This window comes from Squalius cephalus (genome assembly GCF_949319135.1).
Source record: "Squalius cephalus genome assembly, chromosome: 22".
Classification (NCBI taxonomy): Eukaryota; Metazoa; Chordata; class Actinopteri; order Cypriniformes; family Leuciscidae; genus Squalius; species Squalius cephalus.
This window is the reverse complement of record NC_137143.1, coordinates 5183239-5208851: the sequence shown is the minus strand read 5'-3', so window position 1 is coordinate 5208851 and position 25613 is coordinate 5183239. Positions and strand designations below refer to the sequence as shown.

At 36.3% G+C, this 25613-nt stretch overlaps 1 protein-coding gene across 3 annotated transcripts; it reads right to left on the bottom strand.

The window, feature by feature from the left end:
- Positions 1–1029: 1029 nt before the first annotated feature.
- On the bottom strand, positions 1030–24861 carry pusl1 (pseudouridine synthase like 1). Of its 3 annotated transcripts, none has more exons than XM_079857768.1 (8): positions 24599–24861; positions 24449–24506; positions 21801–21988; positions 14051–14200; positions 12302–12472; positions 4385–4439; positions 4053–4215; positions 1030–1653 (listed from the first exon to the last, which is right to left on the bottom strand). In XM_079857768.1, exons 1-8 carry the CDS (start codon positions 24655–24657, stop codon positions 1643–1645), a joined length of 855 nt encoding a protein of 284 aa, XP_079713894.1. In that variant the 5' UTR covers positions 24658–24861; the 3' UTR covers positions 1030–1642. The 3 variants fall into 3 exon arrangements, 2 of the variants coding, with proteins under 2 accessions (XP_079713894.1, XP_079713895.1); XR_013819737.1 differs by having other exon boundaries at positions 1438–1653; positions 4408–4439; XM_079857769.1 differs by lacking the exons at positions 1030–1653; positions 4053–4215 and adding an exon at positions 4232–4270.
- Positions 24862–25613: the final 752 nt, after the last annotated feature.

Below are 25613 nucleotides of genomic sequence, written 5' to 3'. Positions count from 1 at the left end.
CTGAAATAACCATAATGCTTGAGGACAATTCAATGATGTTTCCACTTTGCACCATCACGAGGCTGGTCACAGTGATTTGTCTCATGTTCACCTCAATGAAGATGCTTTTGTACCAGTTTAGCTTCATTTATCACTGTCTATCACATGCTAAATGTTTCTTTTTTGGTTTTCAACAAACATGCACTTACAGATGACAAATCAACCATTTGAAATTATTCATAATTTCAATATTTCACCTCAACTTAATGTTGATGACAAAAAAGTATGCATCGCTTTGGAAGTTGTGTTATGACAGACTCGGTGTGTGTTTGGAGCTGATCAGTGATGAGGAATGTTTGTGCAGATCCAGCATCTCTCAGGTTTGCTGCATTTGTGCTGATATTGATGTCTGAATGATGTATGGTAGAATAAAACTATGAATATAAGTATCTTTGACTTTCTGTCATGCGTTTTATTTTTTCTAATCTATATATTATCTATATAATTTACTATAGGCTATATATATTTAAATATACATTTAAAATATATATATAAAAAACATTTATAAAATATAGCCATAAAGATATATTGAAGAATGTTGTTCTACTTAGTATGAACAAACAAATACAGAGACATTTCTCAAATCATCTTTTATGTTCCACAGAAGAAAAAAATCATACAGGTTTTAAAACATGAGGGAGAGTCAATCCTCAAGTCTGAATAGCATAATCTGTCATGATAATCTATAAATTGGCTCGTGTGGGAACTGTTGCAAGAGGCCTACAGAGTGACATGCAATTGCATTTGTGTTACGTACTGTATTGCATGTGAAAAGACGCATGCGACAGCTTGAGCAGACTCACAAATGTGCTCTCCTACAACAACTCTTCCTCTTCTCTACATGGACTACAGGGGGCGGGGTTTATGTAAATTTAGGGTTGGTGATGTCACTAACCCGGGAGGAATGTCGTGTAGTCTCTACCAGTTTATGATCAAACAGCAGCATTACACACTAACTGAAGTTAGAAAAGTGGAATCATAATCAAGGACCCCTTTAAAACTTATTTTATTAAAATAAAATATCTAGCTTCTGACAGGTCGTACACATCAATTTACGGCGAAAGACTGACCTATGACCCAAAGCATGACGTCAGAGAGAATAGAGCAAAACAAAACACCGCTCATGAATTAAGTCTAAAATGAGAATTTTTAAAGAGAAATGTCAGAGGAGCTTGAGTTTGTCACCCAGCCCTATTTGTTTGTGAGAGCCCTTTGTGAGAAGTATACTTTAGCCATACACACACATATATATACGTATATATATATATATATATATATATATATATATACATATATATATATATATATATATACATATATATATATATATATATATATATATATATATATATATATATATATATATATATTTATATATATATATATATATTTGTGTTTCACGTCATTCTATTTAGCTAAAATACTGTATTGAAAAATCAGTATCCAGAAAAGTATAAATATTTATGTAGAACTTTAACACAGGTTTAAAACAGGCAAGTGTTAGAGAAAAATAAAAACAATACTTTCATATATACATGTTTTTTTCTTCTTTTTTTTTTTACTATTTTTTAATAATCATTTAAATAATTATATCAGTGTCCAGTCAGCCAAGATCTGTAAGAAAAAAAAGTATACACATATTTAATACTGATGTACTTTGCTGTCCTTAGAAGGCAAGTGTACTGCATACTGCACACACTATGCACTGTTTATATATATATATATATATATATATATATATATATATATATATATATATATATATATATATACACATACATACATACATACATATATATATATATATATATACATATATATATATATATATATATATATATATATATATATATACACACATATATACACACACATACATACACTCACCTAAAGGATTATTAGGAACACCATACTAATACTGTGTTTGACCCCCTTTCGCCTTCAGAACTGCCTTAATTCTACGTGGCATTGATTCAACAAGGTGCTGAAAGCATTCTTTAGAAATGTTGGCCCATATTGATAGGATAGCATCTTGCAGTTGATGGAGATTTGTGGGATGCACATCCAGGGCACGAAGCTCCCGTTCCACCACATCCCAAAGATGCTCTATTGGGTTGAGATCTGGTGACTGTGGGGGCCATTTTAGTACAGTGAACTCATTGTCATGTTCAAGAAACCAATTTGAAATGATTCGAGCTTTGTGACATGGTGCATTATCCTGCTGGAAGTAGCCATCAGAGGATGGGTACATGGTGGTCATAAAGGGATGGACATGGTCAGAAACAATGCTCAGGTAGGCCGTGGCATTTAAACGATGCCCAATTGGCACTAAGGGGCCTAAAGTGTGCCAAGAAAACATCCCCCACACCATTACACCACCACCACTAGCCTGCACAGTGGTAACAAGGCATGATGGATCCATGTTCTCATTCTGTTTACGCCAAATTCTGACTCTACCATCTGAATGTCTCAACAGAAATCGAGACTCATCAGACCAGGCAACATTTTTCCAGTCTTCAACTGTCCAATTTTGGTGAGCTCGTGCAAATTGTAGCCACTTTTTCCTATTTGTAGTGGAGATGAGTGGTACCCGGTGGGGTCTTCTGCTGTTGTAGCCCATCCGCCTCAAGGTTGTGCGTGTTGTGGCTTCACAAATGCTTTGCTGCATACCTCGGTTGTAACGAGTGGTTATTTCAGTCAAAGTTACTCTTCTATCAGCTTGAATCAGTCGGCCCATTCTCCTCTGACCTCTAGCATCAACAAGGCATTTTCGCTCACAGGACTGCCCCATACTGGATGTTTTTCCCTTTTCACACCATTCTTTGTAAACTCTAGAAATGGTTGTGCGTGAAAATCCCAGTAACTGAGCAGATTGTGAAATACTCAGACCGGCCCGTCTGGCACCAACCGCCATGCCACGCTCAAAATTGCTTAAATCACCTTTCTTTCCCATTCTTTCTTTCCCATCTTTCCCATTCTGACATTCAGTTTGGAGTTCAGGAGATTGTCTTGACCAGGACCACACCCCTAAATGCATTGAAGCAACTGCCATGTGATTGGTTGATTAGATAATTGCATTAATGAGAAATTGAACAGGTGTTCCTAATAATCCTTTAGGTGAGTGTATATACATACATACATACATACATACATACATATATATATATATATATATATATTTTTTTTTAATACTATTTAAATATAGTATATAAAACAGAATGCATTATACAACAGTATATATTTCAAACAGCAGTGTGCTTCACTGAACACATGACCTCATCATGCTGCATGTTTAATTTAGTGAGTGCAGTCCACATATCTTTTCAGAATTGAATAAAAATGTTATATTAAATGTAAACATTATAAATTTGTAATTTTGTGTAAAAATATCTATATAACAGTTCGATCAAATCATGAGTCACAAAAGAAATCAAAAATAAATTTGATTTCAGTGCATTAGTGCCCATCCACCTTTTTAGCAGCACTGGTTTCCATTCATTTTTTAAAAAAAGTCTTTGTTAATAAGCGATGAAACAAGCCAATCAGCTGTGAGGTGAACCATAACATTACAAAGTATTAAAAAAAATCGGACAAAAAGACTTAGAGCACTTACTTGGAGGACAATTTACTTGTCGCGATTCTCTGATAGGTGGAATTTTTGTACAGCATCATGGCTAATATAGTTTTCCACCATGAATCCATGTTAAACACGATTATTCTTAAAAAATAAGTTGAAATAATGCAGGCTGATGGCTTCAACAGAAGAGAATCTCATTAATTATCAACCTCGTAGCTCACAGTAGGTCTGTCTTTAATGGTTTATAAGTTGCCTATAAAAATTAATTTTTTTATTTTGAGTTTTCCAAAACCCGACTGTTGCACTGAAACAAATTCAGGAGCTTTGCTTTGTGGAATATGTTGTTCTGTACAGTGTGTTCTGTTTGAATTGTTCTGGGTAGTCTAAAATTTGCATAAAGAATAAGAACATTCTGACCCAAGCTGCCAGTTCTCACCTGCATCTCTGTACTGTACATTGGTCAGAAACAGGCCGTGGGCTGGGGCGGTCAGGTTATTTGGGAATGCCAATGAATCCCGTGCCTTTAGTAGCTCCTGAATCTGACTAACAGACAGTCTACCCTGACCAACAGCAACCAGCGCCCCAGTCATCCTCCGCACCTGTGAGGGGAGACGTCACACACCAGTGCTGTTATATAACATCACCAGACACGTCCTTCACAACTAGTGAAATAAAACAGTGCAGAGTCACACATTTAACACTAGGAGGCAGACATCCCATAATGCAACATAACCATCATGTTTATAGGGAAACAAAGCCTGTACTTACTTGTCTGTATAAAAAAGACCTACTTTTAAAAGTGAGTTCCCAGAACTGAATATCTCTGAAAGATAGAAACAGACACAAATACAAAAATTAAAGAGGACCTATTGTGCTTTGCATTTTCAACTTTCTTTAATGTGCATGAAAAAGCTCTGCAAAGTTACAAAGTACTTCATATATATATATATATATATATATATATATATATATATATATATATATATATATATATATATATATATATATAATATATATCTCAGTAAGCACTGTTTCTGAACTCCCTATAGCCTAATGACTTGGACGTAGCAAAGTCACTTGAAGCCAAGCCTGCAACCTTAGCCAAAGGAGATAAGAGGCCTTTAAAAAAAAATAAAAAAGTTAATTGAGGAGAGGCTTCACTACGCTGAATAAACGGTGAGGAAGTAGCTTATAATTTAATGAATCGACAGCCCATTGGCTCTTGCCCTTAAACATTTGTTATGGATTTATTGATTTTTAGTTTACACCAAAAAAATGCTATTTTACAAGAGAAGTCACGGATAATTGCGTCAGGTATGATTCATTTTACGGCACTTCTCATTCATTTCTATGGTATCCGCAAACAGTGATTGACTGTTGCACAACTCTGAACGAAATTCAATGACGTCAAGACTCAAGGCTGTAATGTTTTTGGTTATCAAGGCACATGTGATCCAAGCTAGCCATTACGCGTTTTCCAATGGAGCCACAGATCCTCATATCTCCCAATAATAATTCAATTAATTTCAATTCACATTTATTTGTATAGCGCTTTTCACAATACACATCGTTTCAAAGCAGCTTTACAGAAAATGCATGTGTCTACATTACAATTTAGAGTGATCTGTTATCAGAGGTGACATTGTCCATTTTTGTATTTCAGAAATGTACATATACAAACATGCAGTAAGATAACAATACATTAATAATAAGGCAGAAACAATGAGCTCATTGAAGAAATGAATACATGTCGTCAACAAAATTACTAGGATATATAGAAAATTTAGCATAATAAGACCATCTGTACTTGAGTTTTCTTACAGGAACAAACTCTTCACAAACAATATTCCTCATTTAAACAATTACCGTCCAAGGCATATGCAAAAAAAGGGGCGGTGCCTGATTAAGTTGCTTAAGTAGTGTGCTGAAACTCAGAAACACGCTCAAAGATGTTGGCCAATCACAACACACTGATCCAGCCAGCAAATCAGAGCACATTGTGCTTTTCGGAAGGAGGAGCTTCACAGAGACCAGAACTAAACAGGGCTGCGTTTCTGAAAAGCATCGTAAGAGCATCGTAAGTAGATCGTAGAACTGTTACCACCAATGGTCTCTACGGTCCACTTGAGCTTACGATGCTTTTTGGAAACAGAAGCAGAAGAAGAGAGGTGCTGCAACAATACAAAATGATAAAAATGGTAAAAGGGTATATCTTTACGCTTTTGTAAACCACTATACACATTAGCTCCAATGTTGAAGATGCCATCACAACATGAACGCATTTCCATGTGGGCAGTCAATGAACAACAGTTTCATTGGTGACGACTGAAGATGTGACCTCTTTTTGTGTCGTCTCACTCAGTGTATTAATTCTGTCTAGTTGGTACAGTATTTCTCCCATCAAAACTAAATGTGACAGCTATTTTGCCAAGTTGCTTGCATCAAATAAACAACTGGAGATGCAGCAGGAGCACTGGAGCGGTCAGGCTAGATAACATCAAGCAGAGCAGACAATATTTACTGCTGGAGAGGTTAAATGCTTTTTAGCAGGAAAAAACTGATGGCAGAAAATTCATGATGAGATTTCTTTGGAATGTCTTCATAGAAGCGCTGAATGAGATCGTCTGGCTCTCATTTAATCATGGCTTTGAATGAACAAACAGGCAGTGCGCGTTACATGAACAGAGATAAGCATACAACACCAATGCAATGAAAACCTCAAAGGACGCACATGTGTGTCTAATATATAAGCATGCATTTCCAGAACAAGAACTGTGCTCAATAGAATAATAGCTAACTGCTTACTGTACTGAACTAAATTTAAAAAATATGCATGTGATTTCGTTACATTTTTTTATGAATTTCCATGGTACCTGATCTAGAAATCACACTTTTTAAATTTGTAGATATTTCCAGATTTTCCGAGCTTCTGCTCGAAGCTGTGTAGGTTTGTAACAAATTTGCATAATGCCAATCTATGCTCTTCAATGGCTGCCGTGAACAAAGTCTACTTTGACCCTCAAACACTGTAGTTGCAGCTGAGACTAGAAGAGTTTGATTAGTGTTCAAGTCGAGAAGAAGCTGTTTTCTGTCAAATCCACTTTGCTGCACTTCCAAAGGAATGAGGACTCAGGCTCGAATTGATACAGTAAAACAAGCTCCATCGCAATTAGTATTACTGTGTATTACAAGTGCAGAGGAAGCTGAAATTCAGATTTGATAATGGCCGTTTGGTTCCCAACACGTGCTGTAAGCAGTAGACCAATCACAACAGACTGGGCCATCTGACTAATCAGAGCAGAGTAGACCAATCACAACAGACTGGGCCATCTGACCAATCAGAGAAGACTAGGCTCTTGGAAAGGAGGGGTTTAGAGAAACTGAATCCTTTATCGTAAAAAAACTGTAAAAAAGAGCTGATGCTGCAATGGATTATATGAGAAAATTTAAGTTTATTTTTATACGTTGGATAAACGTAAACCTATTGTAGGAGACTCCAAAACAAAATAAGGAACTTTTAAAATAGTATAATAGGGGCACATTAATGTCAGTTAAGCTAACTGGCCCATGTGAACTAGCCATTCCTTGACCCCTTGATTTTAATTGAACATGTCTTGTTTCACAAACAATAAACATTTATGTTACCTAATTAGCTTATGGTCTTTGCCTCATAATCAATCTGCACAATGAATCTACTTTCAATGGCTATTAGATTCTTTTAATGCCACTGTGTGAATATGGCCCTATTGTAGAAATAACTTCTGATCTCATTAACTTAGTGATAGTAGTGTTATTTTCAATAAAAAACCTGGACATCTAAGCTTATTTGCTATCCATTTAATAATTAATTAATCTTTGTATGACATAACAGATGTCTCTGACGACCACATGGGGTAATATTCATGATGTTTCTATATTCATGATGCTCCTCCAGGGTAAAGTCATCAATCTCTATTAATTATGATAGATGGATTTGGCATTAAATGAACTATTTAACTTCTGTAGTAAAAAACCTTGTTTGGATATTGGATTTCTTGTTTGAATCCAAGTCAATAATAAATGTATAGTTTAACTGCGTCACTTTAAAGTTACTGTGTCTTCATTTAAAACACACAGGGTTTAATTTAGGCTCTAGTTGTCAGGAGAATGACCTGATTTCTTGAGTTGTGATCAAACTGAAATATTAATTGACATTATCTCTCTCTCTCACACACACACAAAAACACACAGAGAGAGAGCTACAAATGAGGCTTTCATAAGTGCTTAATAAAACTTTTAAAGGGGAAGTTCATTGAAAAGTCAAACATCTGTCATCATTAACATAATTTATTCTGTCTTAGCAAATTCATTTTACTTAGGACCAAAAAGGAGATATTTTAAAGAGGCCAGAACATGTTAACATAATTTCATGTTAAAAACAACACTTTTTTTTTTTCACATAATGTACATTATTGCAGTACCTCCATTCCTAGGCTGTCTGAAACGCTCTGATTAGGTTTTAGTTTCTACAAATCCCTTCCTTTCGAAAAGCCCAGAGTGCTCTGATTGGCCAAACACCTCAAGAGTGTGTCGGAAATGTTACGGCCCTTTCCATAATCGTGAGCTTCTGCTTCACATTGTGACAGACGTTTGTGGAAGAAATATATAGACTTTGATCAAGGCATTTTAGGCAGGTCTGGATCAGTGTTCTCTGTTAGATACAATAAATCACTTTTGGGGGAGACTTCGTAACTTTGCAGATCTTATACATGCACAAACAGATCCATTCCACTAAAGGAAAAGTTTTGTTACACAACGTTCACAACTGCTGTTAATGACAGATGGCATACGAAGACAAAATTTTCTGTCCTATTTTGATGAACTGGCTAAGTCCACCTTTCAAGAGAAAAAACACTTCTCACTGTGTGAATTTCTTGGGGTTGTGAAGCAAAATGCCTAGATCTGGTTTTGATGCAGACATTCAGTTACATACTATGAGTGAGTGTGTGTAGATGATAAAAGCGGCTGATCCCCTGCAGATTTTGACATTAGTGTGAAACAGAGCAGATGGTGTGTGTGTGTGTGTGTGTGTGTGTGTGTGTGTGTCCAGACTGCTTTCTCCCAGCTGAGAGCTGCATGTGAGAAACCCAAAATGACCCGATGAAGGGATCCCAGTGTGAGCTTTTAAACATATTCCCCTCAATGCCAGTTGACAAAAAGATTGAATCCAATATTTGGTGATAAAATAGCGTAACGGATTTATAAGCAATTCTTTTGTAGGTCGGTCATTTTTGACCGGTAACACCACAAATGTGAATTTGTGCCATTTTGTACAAAAAAACTAAAACAATTTCACAATAAATTTCCTGGTTAAACATTAAAGCACACTAGTGTGATAAACAGTGCACATGTTTTTCATATGTTATGTAAAATTGACAAATTTATCCACAAATAATGCTTTTTTTCACTCAAAAACTGAAGTATGTAAGCTTGGATAAATAAGGCCTACGATCGATAAGTTCCAAAAATAAATACAAAACCTGTCCTAATTGAAAGAAAACAAGCTGACAAAAAGATTGAATCCAATATTTGGTGAACAGATAGCATAACGAGAGATTTAGAAGCAATTATTTTGCAGGCCGGTCATTTTTGACCGGGAACACTACAAGTGATATAGGGTTTTTAACGCAGCACAAGCGATATATATGTATATAAAAATAAGAGCGGGCAGTTGTGGCTTAATGGTTAGAGTCGGACTAGTAGGAAATGTAGGTGGGGGAGTGAATGAACAGCGCTCTCTTCCACTCTCATTAGCCACAAGTGAGGTGCCCTTGAGCAAGGCACCAAACCCCCAGTCCCTTCCCGGCACCACTGCAAAAATGGCTGCCCACTGCACCAGGTGTGTGTTTATGGTGTGTGTGTGTGAAATCAATACTCAATGCTGTGTGTGTGCACTTGGATGGGTGAAATGAGCACAAATACCAGGTATTGGACAGCGTGCTGGGCTACACGTCACTTCACTTCATATAATGCAGTCAACTGACCCTTCACAGGGAGTTTGATTGACAGGCGATCTGACCTATCATAATCTATCATCCGCCGAATCCACTATTTTTGTCCGAGAAAGCAGTCAGGAGAGTTAGTAGATTAACGTTGGAAGATTTGAACTTGAAAAACGGAGTATACTGATGTCTTATGTTCTTTCATGTTTATTTGATGCTATAAATTAACTAGAAGGAAGAGATGATCGGTTCACGAACAGCTTTAACGATCTGTCAGACGCATTAAAGACCCACAAAACAGTATTTATTGTTTAAATTTGGACCAAATTTGAAAGTTGAGACTTTGTTACATATCAAAAGTAACCTGGTCTGTCCTGTCTGTCAGCGCGTTGTCAGTGTCCTCTCTGCTCTGCGATGTATGTTTCACTGCGTGAGAACATGATGTGTGGTGTGAGAGCGGCGTGGCTTGTCGGACATAGCAACAGTAACTAAAGGGGGTGAGTCTTTGCGAACGGTCAATTATCCCAAATAATCAAATACTGAATGCCTCTTTTGGTATTTGCCCAAAATAGTTTTGCTACTAAAATGTTTTCTTCAGTACACTGAACTGAGCTGAAGAAGTATGAAAAGGATAGTATAAAAATGGCCATTCTTCACTGTATCTGACAGGCTATAGTCAGTGTCTGTCCCTCAGCTCATTACAGCAAGAGTGAGCAGCCAACCCGCTTTTGTCAGCATCGTGCTTTAGTCCAACATCTGTTGCCTAGCAACAGTCTCATCGCACATGCCTAACTCAAGAGCCGACTGATGAAAGACCAGCTTCAAAGACTGGCCATCCTCTGTTGTATAAAGCAGTTTTGCCTTTCATACTGTGTGTTAAGCATTTCTGACATTTCTACATGATATTAAACATTGTAAACATTGCTTGCTTGGAGCCGATAATGACCAGAGGATGAAGAACATGTTACTGACTATAAAAAATCATAATTGGGATTATTGATGCACAAATTTACTAGGTCCAGGAGGGTTTATAGCTGTAGAATGAATTTGCATTAGCGACAATTGACAGCATGTTGTAATTTCAGATCCACTATTCATGGATTAGATGACCTTTACTATCTTTCTAGGAAATCAGAAGCTATTTATATGATTCTGTGCCAAATGGCCACATCTGCACAATTAATCCCTCTACACATGCTGTTGAGAAGTGGCTATTAAAGTAAAACGCCAAGATTTCAACTGCATTTCAAAAATGACAGAATTAAATCTGGCAAATTGCGAAGAAAGCTGCACTTAAAGGCTTAAAGGCACAGTATGTAATTTTCACCACTAGAGTGAACATATTCAAAACAATAACAAAGGCGTAGCTTGATGACGCTGTGAAGGAGCGTGGAATGAAGGGAGTTGTTATGTTCACCTCCACAGCCAATGGAAATCTATCTGACGGGACTCACAAATCATGTTCATGAATGAGGTAATGAAATAAATTTGTATAACAGTTACGTTTGATCACATGATTTTATTTCATTCTTATGAATTAGCCGCAAGTAACGCAATGTTTACTTCTAAATTACTACTCATACATGTCACTTTATTTGTCTAATTAAATGGTGGGGTAACACAGTGCAGTCATACTAAAAGCACATTTGAAGGTATCCACAGCATTTGCAAAAAGGCTGACTTACTATTTATGTACAATCCATACTGTATTTAATTCCACTGCCATAGACTTGTTAAACAATGTTAGGAAATGCCACACCAATGTTGATCCTCGTTTTATTTCTCTTGTCCAAAACTCTCCTTGGGTCATCTGATTCACTCAAACGTTTACATTTCTTTGAGTTATCTTTGGCGACAGAACCTGCTAAAGATAACAAATAATTGTGGTCCATGACAACTGCGAATAAAACAACAAAGTGGCATGCTAGACGCTACAACTACTACTACCGCATTTTTTCATGAGACTCACTGTGTTGGCATGGCTTCTATGGCAGTAAAAGTGGAAACCGAGGATAAAGCGGACATGACCTTATTGACAGATGACGCAATGAGGAGGGACGTTACACTGGTTAAAACTGTGAATATCTCTGGATTTAAACATTGTTGGAAACATTTGGGATAATGCAAGTACACAAAACATATAACACTGTACTAGCATTTTTTGGATATTTTAATGCAAAAATCTTGCACATTCTTCCCGGTGCAACTAAATTTTGTTAGAGGTCACACTGATGCCACCACCATGTTGCATAGCAGATAAGAACTGCCATTTCTGTTCTATATGAAAAACATGAAATCGCAAATGAAACGAAAGCCGTGTAATATATATGTTTTGGCAAATATCGAGTAAAATAAATTAAAAGGCAGCAAGAATGTCAGTGAATAATGACTTAAAATTCAATATAGTATCATTTGGTTTCAGAAGACTATAAGAGATATTGTGCACAAGATATTTGGGCATTTTACTATGGTGAATTTTTTCAGCAGCACTGCATGGAAAATAGCAGCGTGAACATTCTGCTAAACTTCTCATTTTGTGTTCCATGAAACGAAGTCTTTCAGTTTGGAAAGACTTATTGTTTTATTTATTGTTATTGAAAATCATGTCAACCAATACTGTTGGTATCATCACAATACCAACCAAACCAAGCTTCCTCCAATCTTTGGTGCTGTAGCTTTTTACCTGGACAGAAGAAAGTCGTACCTGTGAAAGTGTCTCTGACTGAACGAGACTCCAGGCTCCAGCCGGGCCGACTCTAGGGACTTCACTGGGTTCTTAAAGGGCGTCTCTGAGTTCAAGGCCCGGAAGGTGCTGAAGTCATGGGTTCCTATCAGCAGTGCAGAAGCCTCTTGCATTGCATTGATATCTAGCCTCCTGTGGGGTGAATGAAGTAATGGGCAGCGTCAAACTCTGTTTTATAACAGACTGTGATCAACAGTATTTTAATACTGCATTTATTTACTTTAGGAGTAAAGTAAAACAGTAATATTATTGAAATATTACTGAAAATTTAAATAACTGTTTTCTATTTTGATATATTTTAAAATGTAATGTATTCCTGTGCTCAAAGCTGAATTTTCAGCATCATTACTCCAGTCTTCAGTGTCACATGATCCTTCAGAAATCATTCTAATATGATGATTTGCTGCTCAAGAAACATTTCTTATTATTATCAATGTTGAAAACAGTTCTGCTACTTCATATTTATCTCCCCGGAAATAGTAGGTCATCCGGTTTCTTTATGCTTGCTCTTTTATGAAGTACTGTGAATTCGGACATACTTATTTTGTCACATACTGTTTTTCGCCTTATATATATAGTAGGGAAGTTTGCGATTTCGGATGCAGCCAACCATTTACCTGAATGAATCAGCCATTTGAACGAATCAAATGAATGAATGACTCAATAACTTACTCATTTAGACATTTGCCGCCACCTACAGTGTTAGTATCTTTTTTAGCGTATCATTTCATTAAAAAATATATGTTTTGGTGATAGTTCGCCCCAGAAAATAAATAATTAAATCAAACGGTTTATTTACATTTAATTTACATTAAAGTTATTTTTTGGGGGTAATATATCAGACAAACTTTGCCTCCACGAAGTGCATTAAAATCATTTAATGCACAGCTAGCCGTGGATTATCACGCTTATACCATGGTAATTTGCCAGCATTGACAACTTAAAGCTGTTATTGATGTTTGCAATGCAATATTTGACCAAAAGGGTCAAACTGATGTTTATTTTTAATTCATTATTGAGGGGTGTGGGGGGGGGGGGGGGTGTACCTGCGTCTGTTCAGCGTCTTTCTCTATTGACAAGTTTATTATTAAGTTTTTACTATTATTAAGTTTAATTATTTCATAATAGTACTTAACAGCCCTATATATATATACATAGGTCAAGGAACACTAAGATGAGCACAACCTCGACAAACATCCATTTTTAAAGGACTTAATCCAGTTTATGTGTGGGGAATATCAGTTCTTATGAATGAGATGGAAAGCCAGATGGAATGTGTGTGTTCATGGACCAGACATAAGACGACAGTGGGTGTTGTTCTGCGTCACTACGAGCCTGAAGCTTATCTTGGCCTACTTTCTCACTAAAAATGAAGACAGTGGAAAAAATAGCATTAATGTTCACTCGTCACCTTGGAGACGAGCCTCTCGCTCCATCGTGGGCTTCAAAAAGACATCTGAGGCATGCACTGCTGAAACAATGCATGCTTTCCTCATCTGCGTTCTTTAGTTTCAGTGTTGGCCTAGATAATCATTTGCTTGCCCCTGCGATGGGTCTTGTTTGTGAGTGTGTATAATTCATGTGCAGCTTTTTCCAGTGCTTGTTCCTATTCCTCTCTGAGAGGATTTAGCTTCTGTGACACAGGCGTAGTGATGCGGTTTTAGACAGAAGCCTTCTGAGCACGTGCAGAAGAGCGGGGGTGGCACTCACGTGTCTCGTAATGCCCAGCATAGATCCCTCTCCGTTACTGGCATTTCTGTGTGATGTCTGAGACCCAAAGCAAAGCGGTACACATATGTCCGTGACATGGCCTGATAGCGTGCGTGGAAGTCGCTGTGGACACGGTAAGCCCTGGTGATTCTGGGGGGAAAAAGACAGAAAAGCAGACACTGATTCAAATCTGGTAATGCACACATGCTCATGTGTTTGTTTTGCAAACTTACCCGCCAATTTCCACTGAAAAAGGTTCAAGTTAGTCCAGAATAATCAAGACACTGGAGGAAATATCATAACACTGGTTCTCATGAAAGAAAAACAATAGTCACTCAAAATTCAAATGCATCTTGATGTAATAACAAACAAATCTGGTTTATTTTAACAAAAGAGCAACACGGAAATATGAGTCTCTTTTGCTCACCAAGGCATCACTTATTTAATCAAATCATATATTTTTTTATCAATGTTGAAAACAGTTTTTGCTGCTTAACATTTTTGGGGAAACAGTGATACCATTCAAAAATTAGTTGGAAGATTAACAAAACAGAAATTCATACTTTTATTTAGCTAGGATGCATTACATTGATCAAAAGTGACAGTGAAGACATTTACATTGATACAAAAGTAAATAAATGTAATTAATGCACATAAATGCTGTTCATTTGAACTTTCTATTCATCAAAGGTACTGAGACTATAATATATATTTATTATTATTATTATCATCATTATTTTTTCTCCATAAAAATGTAATTACTTTCCTTAATCATTTCCATAACTTTTCCAGGTCTAGAAATCCTGCTTAAAATTCACTCATACAGTATGGTTGTCAAAGCTCATGCAAATGCTGGTTCTTAAAATGTTAAAAGGACAAATTAACGATATAAGATTTCATCTTACATATTGATTTTTAGCTGTTTTGGCTTATTTAATTTTTTTTAAAATTATTATTTTAAAGGATTTTAAGCCATTCTGCGGCCCCCTAATTGAAAATCACTGCTGTAGACACACTGAATAAAGAACCAAACCATTTCTAGAAACCTGATTATCAATGCAACCACTTAGCAATGCACTAAAAACCTCTCAGAACAGAAACCACACAACCTTGGGAACCACGCATAGCAACACCCTAGTAACAGGACAGCGAGTTCTGCACAGGCAAATGCCTCACATTTTACTCAGAACATATACAAATCTAGTCCTTTTTACAATATGAAATACTACATATAAAGTAATTAGTTGAAGAACAGTGAAAAAACAGTATTTACATCATCTGTAAGGTTTTTACGACGCTAGATGCTGCTCCAAACACTGTCACCTGCTGTGATGGCGCTCTTCATCTGACTAAGTGCTCTTATGGATTAAACTGGTGGTCTTGAAACCCCATGAGTTATATGTTGACTCTCAAAAAGCTTCAACTCTTCATTAAACATTCATGCAATACAGTCCCATGAGGCCTTTTGAGAGGACCAGTCTATCACCGTCAGACCTCCCTAAAGCACATGACAGAGGGCTTCATTACTATTCATGAGAGGACAGTATGGATATTCTGTGAATATACTCGTGAGTTTAATGGTAACGTGTCAAATCGACAAAAAAAATCAAGTTCAAAAGTCACGGATCCTGTTGACATTCAACACACTTACTGTGATGAGGTCATATGAGTCAAATGAAGAGGGTTTATGATACGTTGTGTTAACAGAAAGGGGACTTTTACAAAGAACCGTCCACAGATGCAGGATAAACTGCTAATGTTCTGCTAACCATGTTACAAATCATACTAAGGACGCCCCGATATAAAACTTTCTGTAAATAAAAATTTTTAAATCTGCATTTATAAACAAAAATTACATCAGTATCAAAAGGTGTGATATTTATTAAGATGATATTTCATATAACGGAATCGATTTTCAGATGCATATTTTATCTTTGTGAGAGCATATTTTTATAAAGAAATAATTTCATTAACTGAAATGATCAATACAGTGTCAAACCCATAATTATACATAATTGAATTATGGGAGTTTAATAGATCATTTTTACATATATTGTACAACGATAAAAAAAAAAAGAAATAATATTTACCCCCACATTTTAAATATCTAGGATAACTTTGTCACGTTTTGTGGCATTTTTGTGAAATTATGTGCTTTAAATGAAATCAGGCATCAAAACAATTTAAACTAGAGCAAGTAAGATAGAGATAACTGTTTACAGTTTTGAAATACATAAAATATATAATAAATTATTAAAATACACTATAGTTCAGAAGTTTCAGTATTTTTTGACAGAAAATACATTTATGTTACAAAAGCTATTTCAAATAAATGCTGTTCTTTTGAACTGTCTATTTATCAAAGAATCATGAGGAAAAAAATCCATCAAGGTTTCCACAAAAATATGAAGCAGCACAACAGTTTCTACCATTAATAATAATCAGAAACATTGCTTGAGCATCAAATCAGCATATTAGAATGATTTCTAAAGGATCATGTGACAATGAAGATGGAGTAATGATGCTGAAAATTAAGCTGTGATGACAGGAATAATTTATATTTTAAAATACCGTATATTCAAATAGAAAGCAGTTATTTTAAATTGCAATATTGTTTCAAAATATTACTTTTAAATATGCTGAGCATAAGAGACTTCTTCAAACAATGATCTTTAAAAAAAAAAAAATTATCATCTAAGAATCTCCTTCAGGTCTACTATTTTCATGAGTCTGTGTGGATCCAGTCTTCAGTGGCCAGTGAGTTCTAAACATAGCGAAGCAGAGAGAAAAGAGCGCATCTGCCAGCAGCATCTCCAGCTAAAAGCACCATTAGACTCTGACAGCGTCTCTTCAGGGTCGCTGGGGCATTTTAGGGGCAATTTCCACCAGTTTGCGCCTCCACTCACAACACCAAATAAAGAAGATGACAAGCTCAGGCTCCCAGAGGAGTCTGTCTGTGGGTATTAATGATTCACTAGCAGTCGCTAATCGCTGCTAACAGGAACATGGAATAAAACACAAACAGACCAGACATGTGCCCTCAGTTTTAAAGAGTTTTTGTGACATAAGGCAAATGTAAACTGAAAATGGCACTGAAACAGTTAATAAATTAATAAATTCCTGTAGCCTTCCAAGAGATTCCCAGGCATCTGTGCATGATGAGCATTAGAGACATTGATTCTTGATGTGAATGGTTCATGGTTCCTGTGACCTCAATCAGACCTGAGGTTCACCAACCCACAACCACTAAAATATTCATCACTGCTCGTCCCACCAGCCAACTACACAAACTAGCAAAAAAATAGCAAAATTTCCTTATAAGGTCATCCTTCAAATATTTTTTTTACACCAGTAAAAATATTTTAATTATTTTTCTTTCAGCAACACTTTACAATTAAGGTCCCATTAGTTAACATTAGTTAATGAACTAACATTAAGCAATATCTACATTTTTACAGCATTTATTAAAGGTACACTGTAAGTTTTGATGCAGTTAATTTTTTTTATTTAATTTAAAGCTGTGTAACTTTTTAAGTTTATTCTTAGCAAAAAACACTTTGTTCTATCAAAAGTATATGTGCTCATTCATGTGTAATTACTTCTACCAACTAATAAAGTATTCTCATAAGCGTAAAATCTGCCATTTAGAATACATACGAGCGAGTCACTCGAATGGTGGCAGCCATGTTGCGCCTCCATCTTGAAAATACATTCACCAAAGAGGGACATACCTGGAAATTCAAGCTTCGCCTTTTGCGTTTTACACTCAGTGACACCGTGACGAATGTGAGGGGGAGATTACTCGCGACTGCTGGCAGATTTGAAAGATTGCTGAAGATGGAGGATCACGCCTATTTTCGAGGACATGTAGCAGAGTCGCCAAGGAAGCGAAAGAGAGAATTAAAACATCAACGCGACAGGCAAATCAGCAAGATCAAAGTCAATACTGGAGTAACTTTTCCCAGATGGAAAGAGCTCATGAGGAGCAAAGAATTTAAAACTGACCACTAATTTTCCTGCTTTCTTCTCGACAGGTAATTCAGCCTATTTGTGTAAATTCAAAGTTTTATAGTTGCTTGTCTAACCATAGCATGGTTGTGCATAACGCCAGAACGACCTCTAGTATAACTTGCGTTACTTTTCCTCGCGTCAATGGTGAAAAAGTATTGTTTACCTTGTAACATAAATCTGTGCTGCGACGGATCACCGGTGATAGTTTTAAAGGCGCAATTGGACGAAGTCGAACTGGAAGCCATGTTAATCTTGGAATAATACGGCCACCGTAGGAGTTAAAACGCCCTCGGAATTGAGAGGAACAGAAACTAATATTCCCTGGGTAGTCATATACAATTTCACCGCTAGATGGGGGTAAATATCACACAGTGTAGCTTTAAAGGGAAATTAAAATTCTGTCACCATTTACTCACCCTGATATCTTTCCAAACCTGAAAGACTTTCGTTCATCTTTGAAACACAAATGAAGATCTTTAAATGAAATCTGAGAGATTTCCGACTCTCCATTGACAGTCTACGCAACTACCGCTTTGACGTTTCATACCAGTTTCATATAAGCACAAAATGATTTTCTTTAAAGGATTCACTTGGTCACTAACAGCTAAACACCACACCAGCACACTACAGAAGATGTGTCAAGGTGACTTTGTCAAAGCAATTTACAGAGCATTTAATACAAGGAAGGTCTGCCTAGAGCAACATGGGATTAAATCTCTTGCACAACAGCGTCTGGGGGTCCTAGTAATTCCCATGAATCATCCCTTCAGGGGTTTGAATCTCCAGATAACTGGCCCTGATCTTTCACAACTAAGCAACCTCCAAAGACCTCCAGATCTGAATTAGCCATGTTTTGACCTCTCTGACACGGACACGACACAGTGTGTGACATTGTTTGAAAGACTTTTAAAAGAAAAACTGCTTTATGAGTGTCATGTTTTCAATGTTTAATGGTGTGTTCACACTTCTCAGAATTGGTTCGATTAAAACAAACTGTTGCGGTTGCTCTGTTAATGTGGTTTATTTGCCCTGGAGTGCCCCAAACAAGCAGACACAGACCCCTGAAAAAGTGCTTCCAGACAAACTCTGGTGCAGTTCGACTGAAACTGAAATATAAACGCAACCCAGACTAAAGACGAACCAAAAACAGGATGTGATGAAGATGCGACCCTAAAAAAGACAGCATACCTGGTTAATCTCATCGTGGGAGATACGTCGAAGGCGTCAGAAACGTCTTCTTCTCGATCATTGTTTGTGTGTGTATCGGAGGGATTACTGGTGCTGTTTTGACTCCTTTACACATTTCATAAGCTCTTCTTGAGTTCTCAGCTGGTAAAAAATACCATCATGTCAGCTACGCACATACGACGAGTGTCCAGACCAGCACACTGCATTATTGCGTCATTATCGCAAAATGTGCGTCATGAAATCTGTCTAATCAGGTTTTGACCTTCTCCTTATTCCTTTTATTTTGTATCTTTAGGTTCAGTGTTAAAAATCATTTTCTTTTTTGGTTTGTTTATTGTTTGCTTGCTTTTTTACATTTTATTGTCCCCCTTAGGGGAAACTAGTTCTGCAACAAAAGGTACCAGACATGCAGAAAACACATAATACACATGACACAGTCATAGTTCATATCAAAATCAATAGTTCATTAAACATACCTGTCAAGTATCCCGTTTTGGCCGGGAAAGTCCCGTATTTTACCCTTCTTTCCCGCCGTCCTCCCGTATTAGTATTTTCCCGTAAATCTCCCGGTTTTTAACATGCGTTATTAAAAAATAATAATAGGCTAACCCGGGCACGGGCGGAGTAAAAAAAAAAAAAAAAATTCCTAATCTGACGAGTCTGTCAGTAGCTTAGCGATAACTGCCACCTGCAGTAGCCTACTATTTTGAAAATTTCAATAAAAAAAATAAATAATAAAAAAAATAAAGAAAAACAGGTACTGTAGGTGGCAGTTGTCGCGAGGTTAGTGTGTGAGGTCAGATGATGAGTGACAAACCCTTACAGTCTATGGTGACAATGCGGGAAAAAACTGAAAAAAAAAAAAACAGAGACAGATGATGGACGCTACAGAGACAGAAGGCACTCCTGCCAAAAAACCAAAACCCTCATGTAAATACAGCGAATGCAAAGTCTGCAACAAATTTGTACAATAACTCACTAAAAGTAAAGAAAAGTTTTGTGAAATGAAAAGAAAATCTGTAAAAGAAAAGCAATATGAAATGAAAAGAATGTGTGGAATGAAAATAAAATGCAAATGTAAAGACAAGCAATGATAAATGAACAGAAAATATGCAAATAAGCCTTTAAATAAATGCTCTTCATATAGAGGGGGGGGGGATTTCCCTTATTTTCAAATCCAAAACTTGACAGGTATGCATTAAACCAACAGCCACCCAAACAAAAAAAAAAACTTTAAAACGGTTTGTTCTTCCACCTGGCACCCTAAAACGTAGCCCAGAAGGCAACACTTGACATTCTTTATATAAAGGTTGATTGCAATCGAATGTGTCTCATTCAAAACCTGTCTGTGATAAATGTCAATAGGCTGAATTTGAATTTACCCCATGACCTTTCCTGATACCTTAACAAGACTATTCAACCTATTTGTTAATGTACGATTGCCAAACCAAGCTACAATAAAAACACGGATTCAATAAAAGACTTATAAAAGAATAATGTCAGCATCTTGGATCATACATTAAATGCTTTTCCAATTTAGGAAACCTGTTTAAAACATTCTGTATTTTTGCAATGTTTTTTTTTATTTTAATATATGATAATATGTGTATCCAGGTCAGAAATTATTCTAATATGCTGATTTGATGCTCAAGAAACATTTCTTATTGTTATCAATATTTAATACAGTTGTGCTGCTTAATATTTGAGTTGAAACTGTGATCATTTTCCCCCCCAGGATTCTTTGATAAACAGAATGTTCAAAAGAACAGCATTTATTTGAAATATAATTGTTTTGAAACAATGTAAAAGATTTTAATGTCACTTTTGATCAATTTAATTAATTCTTGTTTCATAATAGTAATAGTAATTTCTTTGACCCTAAACTGTTAAACAATAGTGTATATCAAAAATGTGGTTCAAAAACAATAGAAGCTTGTTTCCACCAAAGAATTTAAAGGAGAAGTTCACTTTTAAAATGAAAATTCTGTCATCATATACTCACCCTCATGTTGTTTCAAAGCTGTATGAATTTCTTTCTTCTGCTGAACAGAAAGGAAGATATTTAGAAGAATATCAGTAACCAGACAGTTTTTGGGTCCCAATGACTTCCATAGTATTTTTTTTTCCTACTATGGAAGTCATTGGGACCCAAAAACTGTCTGGTTACTGATATTCTTCTAAATATCTTCCTTTCTGTTCAGCAGAAGAAAGAAATTCATACAGCTTTGAAACAACATGAGGGTGAGTATATGATGACAGAATTTTCATTTTAAAAGTGAACTTCTCCTTTAAAAAAAAAAAGCTAAATGCGACTTTTTCCTCGCAATTGCGAGTTATAAAGTCAGAATTGTGAGAAAAAAGTCAGAATTGTGAGGTTTTTGTCTCTGACTTTATAATTTGCAATTGCAAGTTTATATCATGCAATTCTGACTTTATAACTTGCAATTGTGAGTTTATATCCTGCAATTCTGAGGAAAAAAGTTTTTATTCAGTGGTGGAAACAAGCTTCCATAAAACATACAGCTTTTTAACTCCCTTAAAAGACTCCCACCTTATAGGTTCTGCTTTCAAGTGGAAGTTTAAGGCCTCCACCAGGGTTTGCTCCGGCAGTGGGGGTTTGTCTGCTCTCCGCTGGATATCCACATGTGCAGAGTTACACAAGGCATGCACACCAGTGTCTGTTCTACTGGAGATGGACACTGACACCTCATTGACCGGTTTTAGTCTTCGCACTGCACACTACACAGAAAGAAACAAACAGCAGCGATGAAATTAATGGTATTCAGACACTTAGGGCCAGATTTACTAAACAGATTAAAGGGATAGTTCACTTTGAAATTAAATTTTGGTATGTTTTAGCTTACCTCAAGGGCATCCAAGATGTAGGTGTCTTTGTTTCCGCAGTAGTTTCAACTTTGATATTTTTTGGTCAAACCGTTCTTGTCTGTCAGTCATATAATGCAGGTCTGTGGTCACGGTCTCAAAGAGCATTCACAGAGTCCAAATTAAACAATTCCCCATCGTAAGTACACATTGATGGCCTAAGACACGAAACGAGCGGTTTGTGTGAGAAAACTAACAGTATTTATATTGTTTTTACCTCTTGTACACAGCCACGTCCAAGTGATCTGTGTGCTTAGTCTGCGCAAGCGCCGGAAAGCGCCCGAAGTGATCTCTCGCGCGTGTACGTTACGTCACTCATTGTTTACACAGAACAGAGATTGTAGGTAAGACGGCTAATAGAAATGGTACTAATTTGCGCTCATCCAGGATGTTTAAACCAACGTAAAAGAAAACAATTACGTATGCTCGCGCGAACTCATATGGGAGTGGTGATTTATTTATTAATTTATGTCGGTTGATAGGTTAAAGAAGTATAGGAAAGTGTCAATGGTCCATTTCTGAGGTAATGCACATATTTGTTTGAAAAAACAAGAAGAAGAAGAAAGCGCCGGAAGCGCGCGCGCCCTCAGATCACTTGGACGTGGTTGTGTACAAGACACAAACCGCTCGTTTCGTGTCTTAGGCCATCAATGTGTACTTACGATGGGGAATTGTTTAATTTGGACTTCACTGTGCATGCTCTTTGAGACAGTGACCATAGACCTGCATTATATGACTGACAGACAAGAACGGTATGACCTAAAAATATCACAATTGAAACTACTGCGGAAAAAAAGACACCTACATCTTGGATGCCCTTGAGGTAAGCTAAAACATACCAAAATTTAATTTCAAAGTGAACTATCCCTTTAAACTAGCGTGAGAGTGTAATTCAAGTGTAAAGTGGAAAATTCTGCCTCTAATCTACTGACGACACACAAATTAACACCAGAACTACCAAGGCAGTCATTTTGACTGTTTTAAAATTTTGCAATGTAATAACTTTGTTGAAATAAAACCAACAATAAATGTTGATAATGTAACTAGAGGACCCTGACTTTTCCTAAATGTGTCTATATTTTATTCTATCATTGTTAATTTATTAAAATTACAAGACACAAAAGAGTTTTGAGTATTTCTACCTTGAATGGCCATAACAGTCACACTGACCGTATGACCGTACGCATACAATTTTCATTGTAATTTTACAGCATGATATTTTTGCTCACTAAAACATATATTGGTTACTAAATCAGTTTGTTTTCTCGCAGTTTATTAGATTTTCATAGTATTTTCCTGTGACGGTCAGAATGACTCTTTTGGCCAGTTTGGAGCATATACGTTTCATATGTGCCCATAAAGGTTTTACCCATGCATTGAAATGCATATTGGCGATGTTTTCGTAAGTTATTGTATTCTAATATCCAAGGATGAATACATTTGTTTTCATTTTACAAAAAAAATAATAGAAAATTGATCACTTTCGACTTTGTATCAGTAATTACAATAGCTGTTCTGTCATTGTCAATTAACTAATACATTTTCACATACATTAGAATTAAAATGTAGTGTTCTGATGTTTATTATTACCTATCCTAACATTACAGACCCATTTATTCTTAGATTTGATATAGCTTATTGAAATTATATGCAAATAATGTATGAGCGGTCAGAATGACTGCTATGGCCATTATAGTAGTCTAGTGTTAAAGAACACAGACGCATTTAAAAAGTATTTTGAACATGGCTAGTTTTAGTATGAAAGTTAAAAGTTGGTTCTTAGATAGGTTGTTTTAGTGATGAATTTGTATTAGTATAAGGTGTGTATGTGTTTAACTGTGATTGTACATTTTGTAAATGTGAAACGTATTGTAATTTTGTATTTATAATACTACACAATACCAATGTACCTGTTGCTAAGAGTGAAGTTTGTGATTTACGTCAAGGACCGCAATGGAAACAAGTTTTTAACTTTGTGTTATCCTTGACAAATTAGTGTTTCATTACTATTTTGTGGAACAAATCCAATCCAATTTATGCAAGAGCAGCTAACTGTCTTGCCAACAGAAATACATCACACAGGGATTTTACAGCAAAACATTTCCAAAAGAAATGCAGTTTAAGGAACAGACATATTGCTTTGAGGAGGATGACATGTTTTGAGACAAGCACCAGAATAAGAGAATTTAAATGCATTAAAATAGAGAACTGGATTGTGTCAGTTTCAACGGACTTTTTCTTGTATAGAGTATAAAACAAACTGGCATCAGCCATTTGAGATAGTGACCTGTGTTTGATTGTCAGGCAGAGACTGACCTCTAAATGATTCTCAACCCCTTCTCCAGCTTGATCGGCTGGTGTTCTCATCACGCCACTGAGGACAGAAGGACAAGCAGACATGTGGTGTTATAACTTATAACAGCTCAGTAAGGAAGAAGCGTGACTGTGCTTGTCATGGAGACAGACCTGTATTTGGTCCCTGCGTATTGGAAAAAGATTAAATAACGGGCGGTGGAGTGTAGCATGTTTCCTGGTGTGTTCGTTTGAAGCTTATCAGAACGAGAAGTTAACAGGATTAAAAAAGCAGTGGACGTATACGGCCAATAAATAAGTAGCCATTAGATGTCGTATACCCCAAATAATGCCGTACCACACACACGATACAAGCCATGTTAAAAATCAGAGGCATGTGTGTGTGAGCGCCACAAAGGACAACACAGCTGCTGTCTGACGATTAGAAGCCGAAGCGATGCCTGTTTTAAAAAAAGGCGTTGAATTGCCATATTACTTAAAACACACATCTTTTCAGCCTTGAGACGTGTTTACCTTACAAAGAGTATTTATTTTTATGCCATGTTTGGCTTTATTTGACTATATTTATTTTTTAAATGTTGGAAATTTAAAGGCGGAATTGGAGGACGACAAAAAAAACTTTCAAAAAAATCCGCGGGAGCAGGGGCAAACCTGACGTAGACATTGACGTAATGATGATTGACAGAGATCTGGTGTACATTGTTAAAACATTTTTAAAAAAGATTTTATGGAACGTGAGTTTTGTGGAATGTAGAAGCAGACTGTTGTTCGTTTATTTTGTGAAGTGGAATGAAGTGGAAGATTTTTAGGTGAAAAGGGTGATTCATATCATTTAATTTATTAACGGCATCAAAACGTACAGTGTACCTTTAAATGTAGATATTGCTTATTGTTAGTTCATTAACTAACTAATGGGACCTTAATTGTAAAGTGTTGCTGAAAGAAAAATAAAATATTAAAAAATTAAAATATTTTTAAAAAATTGAAGGATGACCTTATAAGGAAAGTTAAAAGGATAGCTCACTCTAAAATGAAAATAATTTACTCACCCTGGTGTTGTTCTAATGCTGCCTGTATGCCCTTCTTTCTTTTATGGGCCACAAAAGGATATTAAATACTTTTTTATATTTTAAAAACACTATGTACCTTCTTCTCTGAGATGAATAGC

Excerpts from the sequence above, each read along its gene's own strand:
- pusl1 (XM_079857768.1), bottom strand. The coding sequence starts at position 24,657 with ATGCTACACTCCACCGCCCGTTATTTAATCTTTTTCCAATACGCAGGG. Across the intron at positions 24,507-24,598 it reads TACGCAGGGACCAAATACAG|TGGCGTGATGAGAACACCAG; the intron begins GTCTGTCTCCAT and ends TTCTGTCCTCAG. Across the intron at positions 12,473-14,050 it reads TGCTGGGCATTACGAGACAC|GAGGCTAGATATCAATGCAA; the intron begins GTGAGTGCCACC and ends TTCACCCCACAG.